This window comes from Pangasianodon hypophthalmus, chromosome 11 (assembly GCF_027358585.1).
Source record: "Pangasianodon hypophthalmus isolate fPanHyp1 chromosome 11, fPanHyp1.pri, whole genome shotgun sequence".
Taxonomy (NCBI): Eukaryota; Metazoa; Chordata; class Actinopteri; order Siluriformes; family Pangasiidae; genus Pangasianodon; species Pangasianodon hypophthalmus.
The window spans coordinates 4555915-4562323 of NC_069720.1; the positions used below are offsets into that span (position 1 = coordinate 4555915).

The window sequence follows — 6409 nt, forward strand, 5'->3', positions numbered from 1 at the left end:
TAGCGGGTTTTTTCTTTCTTTTTTTTTTTTTTGTAAAATTGTAAAAATGGATTTCACTATTGTATAAACACACATAGCATAAATAATTTTAAATAACCTTCAAAGATCACCATTTAGTTAAAATGTTTTTTAAATTGTTTTACTGTGTAACCATGCATCATATTTATATATATATATATATATATATATATATATATATATATATATATATATATATATATATATATATATATATATATATAAAGTTTATTTAAAGTGATCTAGAATTATGAAACTATATGAAAATAACAAAACCACAGCTAATGCATGGTTGTCATTCTTTCATGTCAAATAATTTAAATAAATATTTGCATTTATTTATTTATTTTTTTTAAAATTGTAAAAATGGATTTCACTATTGTATTTATTTAAATTATTAACATTATTAACATAATAAGCTTAAATAATAGCCAACATTATTTAAGCTTATTATGTTAATAATGTTAATAATTTAAATAAATATAAATATTTATTTAAATTATTTGACATGAATGACAACCATGCAACATTTTTAAAATGAAAAAAAAAACAAGCAAACTAAAATAAAAGAGGCATCTCTGACCCACAACAGCCAACTGAAAGTCAAACTTCTATATATTCAGTATAATGGTAATATACTGGCAGTGGTGCAGCTGCTGATTTTAAAATATTAAATATATCAGAGATTCAGAGAGTTTTTGTCCACTTATTTTTCTGCATGTCTTTTAAGTAATATTAGATTTTAGTATTCATATCCAACTATAACAATGTGTAACCATTTCTATGGGACAATTTTCACGTTCTCTAGAGATTTGCCTTGTTTTCCACATTGCCAGCTTTAGTTGTTTTGAAAAACGGCTAAAGAATGTCTCAGACAGCACAGCTTCCCAGGTTCCCCCTGAGATAAGCCATTGTCAACCACCAAAAAGCTTTCAAAAGTATAGGATAACATTTCACTTTTCGTATAGATTTCAAAAGCTGCAAGCCTCTTGAGCCTCTTCAACCAAGTTTACGACCTTTAATCGAGCAAATAGTACAATTCCAATTGCAGGTTATAAAGTTGTGCAGACAATTTTATCCCCTTTTAAAAAAAATTCTTGCAGATGAAGTTTCTTACTGCAGAATGAGGATAAAGGGGGCCATCCCAAGAGAGAGTCCCTTTTAGAGGGCCTGTTTAGAGACCGCTGTACCTGTGTGATCACTTTTACAGGTGGACTGAGCAGGAATTAACTGCGTCCTCGAAAAAAAATGCATTATGCATTAGGATCAGTATTGTTGAGAATCAATTATACGTACGTTTGATTGTTATAAAGCTAAAATCTATTGCCTAGATTGTTCAGGAATAAATTCATTAGCAGGCTATAAATATTTAGTTTGAGATGAATGAATTAACAAACCTTAAAATCTTAAGGCACTATTTGAAACCAAAATTTGCCAAAATTCAAATGTTTCTATTTCATTCTGGCTGTACAATTTGCATTTTCTTTGCAAGTGATAAAGATTTTCCTTTTTTTTTTAAAAATTAAAAACCTTGAATGCAACATTTATATGTATCTATATTTCCATATAATTTATTGGTGACATTCCTCCACAAGTTTAGCTTTCAGTGTTGAACAGCACATCTTTACTATACGCTGCCACATATTACAGTGTTCGATACATAAGAAAATTCATTCACGACTTTACAAGTGACCAATGATATATTAACTTCCCAGCTGTAGACAAATGAAAAGTATTTTTGGATATCACCCCAGAGAATCTGTGTTCATGTGAGCACAAACAACATGATTTTCTTCTAATGGTAATGATAATGATTAGGCTATTATTGAACTGTAGAAACTATGTCATCAATAACTTAACACATGGACAAAATAAATATGCATAACATTAGTAATATACAAAGTACTTCTCATTGCAGTTTAAGAACAGTAGACTATCACATGTACATTTTGTAAAAATCCCTCTGTTTCGCATGTACCTTTGTCACCTACTATACATGTTAATGTGATAAAAAGTGCTTTTCTGGACACCTTATCTATAAAGTCTTTTAGTCCAACAATATAACACATCTTCGGCACTTTTATCCAAATTCCCTAATTTTGTCTTTTAAAAAAATTATTTGCTTAAGAATGAACAAAAAATGTTGAAAGTGACTACACATCTTTCTACAATACACATCTTCCCGATGCACAATGTCTGAAAACATCCAGCAGTATTCAGTTTTGGTCATATAAATGCATTTGGACTGTCCTTACATATCAAATGCAAGATTTTTTTTTTAGGAATAAAATATAAAGGAGAAAATGCTTCTCTTAATATAAGGAAAAGATCTTTATATCTAAAATGATAGCATATTGCCATGAAAGGTCCTCCTTGAAATTGTCTATTCCAATTGTCCATCTGAAGTCTCTGTTTTGTGGCCAGATTTGCGTCTATTACCCCTTCTGCCATGGCGTTTGGGCTCCTTGTGCCTCCGACTCCTTCGCTCGGCATGGCCCATGCGGGATCTTTGATGGCTCGTCTCATCTTGTCTGCTCTCCAGGAGACGTGAGACCATCTCATGGTCCTTGTTGCCCAAAACACGGGGCAGGAAGAGGGAAGCTTTGTCCGTGCTCTTCGTCTTAAAGCCCCTCCTGGGCCGACCTTTTCCATTAATAGACACGTACCACTGCTTCTTGACAAAGGCCCGATGCTTGTTGCCCCGTCCACTGGATCCTGAGTGCTGAGTCGTCGAGTGGTGCCGTGAAGCGTACGTATTGTAGCCTAACTCGTGAATGCGCTCCAGAAATTCACACTCCTTGTTAAAGACTTCCTGAAAGGGCAAGGAATAAGAAGCTGTTAGATTTGCGCAAAGGGCATGGAACAAACGTCTGATGATGACTACTTTTGTGGGATTAAAACATTTTTTCAGCCAGATATAATGGATATAAACTAAGCAAATTTTCTTGTTAATGTTTTCTTTTATTAAGTGATGATAATGCCTTATGATAATGGACCGCAACATTGTACTAGTGACCAGATGTTGGACGTCTGCCTAAAATGATCATTTTGAAATTGTATGTTTGCTGATAAATTATAAAACTTGTCTTATACTCTTCACAGTGGAGACCAGAAATCAGAATTGCTTCTCATATTCTCACAATAACCTGAACACACTGACTATGACAACCTCATTCTCCTCATCCCCTTCTATTTTGAAGGTTTAAAAATGTGTTATATTCACCTTAATAGGGTAACATGTGGGCATGCTGGTTATCCATGAAAACACCACCATGTGGCGATGGAATCAAATTGCTTATGTGTCATCTGAGCCTATGAGTAGCTTTGCATCTCAAGATCTGTATCTGTTTTTTTTTTCTCCCCTGTGTGATGTAACCCTTACCGAGGCATATAGGCGACCTTTCTCATTCATGGCTAAATATCTTCCAGAGAACAGGCCCTTGATGGCTACCACTCCAACATCCACTGCTGTGATCTCTAATATACCTGGAAAAGAATAAAAGAAATATGTGTTTACATACAACTACTATTAAAATAAGCCAGAAATGTTTTTCAGATGTACCCAATTCCATGGAACGTGTTGAATTAGTCACAGCATTTGCAATTCACTGTCAGTGCATATTGCTGAAAAATTATTGAAACATGATACAGTATTTTCATGCTGGTGACCCTTGAGAGTAAAGTGCAAACATTTCTCTCTCCCTCCCTATCTCCCTCCCTCTCTCTCTCCCTCCCTCCCTCCCTGGTTTAATAGACTATAGAACTTCAAATGACTCGTTATTTTATGAGTTCTTCAAATGATTTGTTAATTATGAGCCTGAAAATGACTCAGTGTTTTAACAAGAGGAGGAAAGAAAAATGTGATTTTGGTTTACATGTTCCCTACACAGCCAAACCATGCGCACCTTTTCCCGTACAATCTAATCTTCTTTTTTCCCTCTCAATTAAAAGCTTTGCGTGTTTTACCATGATCACAGACGTATCTGTTTATTTTTTGTGTATGCTAGTCGCGCTGATTGAGTTACAACCCACAGAGCAACTCCCGACAAAACCAATCCAGTGACAAACACGCTGACAGATTAGATAGCCCGACACGGAGAGCCGCTTTAAGTGCATGTTTATTCAGTGATTAATGGCTCCTCTTCATTCCAGCCCCACTGAATAATCATCCCATTTACTGGATAAACACATCCGCTCTCTGTCATTATGTGAAACTGTCTGCTAAATCCCATTTTCATATGGAAATGCGCGTCCATTCCGTGTTTGCGTTCGGCTAATTGAGAGCCCCGCGTCTGACAAATGACCTCAGAGTTGGAGATAACCAAAAGAAACACCGATCACAAGTTAGAGAACAAACAAATGAATAATTAAAACAGCCACAAGACGCAAAGTGGCAATGAATTATTCCGAAATGCTAGAGGAGTTGCGTAAATTAAACATTCAAACATGTCGTGCGTAAAGAGTAAATAAATGAACAAATAGATAGATAGATAGATAGATAGATAGATAGATAGATAGTCTGTATATTCCTCTCTTTAAATGGCTCTATTCTTGACTGAAATATGAATATGAATGTATTTCCATATTTCCATTTTGCAGTGTTTTGCGCATCTTCCAAAGCCACTATTCATACAGAAATATTTCTGCTTTTACATTAATACGACATGTTTGTTGACACTGAAACGACCCACCAAGTTTGTTTTCTATTTCACTCGTGGAAACCTTTAATAACCTTTAATACCCTTTCCGAGCTGCCAGGGGATTTTAAGACTGTCACTGCACGCTTCGCATGTTTTAAAATCACACCCGCTCTTGAATTCTCCAAAACTATGAAACGATGTGTACTTACTCAGAGGATTGTCCTCTTCCAGAGATCCGTCTATTTTCCCGTTTGGATGTATCTGTAGGTGATATTTAGTAGCGCAGTAGAGTTTCCTGCGCCGCGGCGCGCCTCCGAGGTGCTCGTAAACGCCACCGCGTCCTCCGGCGTCGCGCCGGTGTCGCGGGTCACACGGCTGCGTCCCGGCACACGGCTGCGCCCTCGAGCCCGCCGAGCCCCGCGCGCCGCCGAACAACAACACGCTGAGCAACACCACGAGTTGAATTATAAGCATTGTGGCATGGTAGGACACGGGCAAAACCTCGCAGGATCGCAGAGAGCCTCCACTCGGGGTCCCATCAAAGATGCAGCATCATGATTCGTCCGCGCCGCGACGGCCGAAGCGCAGCTAGCCGCTCCGCGGAAACACGCGGAAAGTTTACGCGTGCCACCGTGTCCTCTTTAATCTGCCGTAATCTGGCCTTGGAATGGCCGTGGCCATTTATTAGAGCCGGCGTGGTGACAGCAGCGTGGGCTCCTCTCCGCGGTGGTCATAGGTCCTTCCTATCCTCTCCCTCTCTCCCTCTCTCTCTCTCTCTTTCTCTCTCCAAGCAGGCTGCTGGGGCTAATCTGGTTGACGAGGAGGAGGAGGAGGAGGAAAAAAGAGCCAGTGGATTTCACAGGGAGGCCTATCGTGAGATTTCCACTGATCGACGGTGTGTGTGTGTGTGTGTGTGTATGTGTGTGTGTGTGTGTGCGCGCGCACGCACAGAAATAAAGGGAACTCACCGCAACAATAGCCCGAGGCCCGACCAATTGATACAAAGGAAAAGGGGAGGCAAAGGTATCAGTCTTGTGTGAACCGAGAGGGTTTGCAGCGTAAAGGATAAAGTTACACAGCATTACACACAGTGCAAAAAAAAAAACACGCATCACACGCAGTGAGCCGATTTTCGTCTTTTAGAAAGAGCCAAAAATTACAGCTGCATCCGACACTCATGCGTTGTGGCCATAACAGGCATACGCACCATCCTGAGGCAGAAACCACTATCAAAAATCAATTTCACCACTCTTAGCTCGACTGAACAGTAATGTGACCATGCACACATGTATACATGTGGCTTCCAGGGCTCCATATTTAAAACAGATGCGTGAGAAATTAGTGACACGATTCTGGGGAAATAAAAAATACCTGTTTTTTTTTTTTTTAATATATATATTTTAGGTGTATAAAAACAAAGGTTCATTATGCTTTATTATGTATTAATCATGTTTTTTTATGTGCGTGTGTATGCATTTAAAATGCATTTAAAATGTATCTTGTTCACTAATCATATTTAGATATATTTTTTCAATAAAAATAACTGCGTGTAAGAGCAACTTGGTATTGCCAGATCTCCCTCCCACGCAGAAATAACGGCTCACAGTCTTTCAGTCATGTCTAGGAACATGTTTTGGTCACGATGTCCGATCTGATCTCCTTTATGCAATGACACTCTAAAGAAAAAAATTTTGCATTCCTCCGTTGAGCATGGTGTCGGATATTCTTACACATAAAAGGCCCAGTCGGGA

General features: G+C 38.1%; 1 protein-coding gene across 1 annotated transcript; it reads right to left on the reverse strand.

Moving 5' to 3' along the window:
* Window positions 1-1186: 1186 nt before the first annotated feature.
* fgf3 (fibroblast growth factor 3) lies at window positions 1187-6197 on the reverse strand. Its single transcript, XM_026930757.3, has 3 exons — window positions 4868-6197; window positions 3401-3504; window positions 1187-2830 (listed from the first exon to the last, which is right to left on the reverse strand). The coding sequence occupies exons 1-3, from the start codon at window positions 5130-5132 to the stop codon at window positions 2402-2404; spliced, it is 798 nt and encodes a 265-aa protein (XP_026786558.1). The 5' UTR covers window positions 5133-6197; the 3' UTR covers window positions 1187-2401.
* Window positions 6198-6409: the final 212 nt, after the last annotated feature.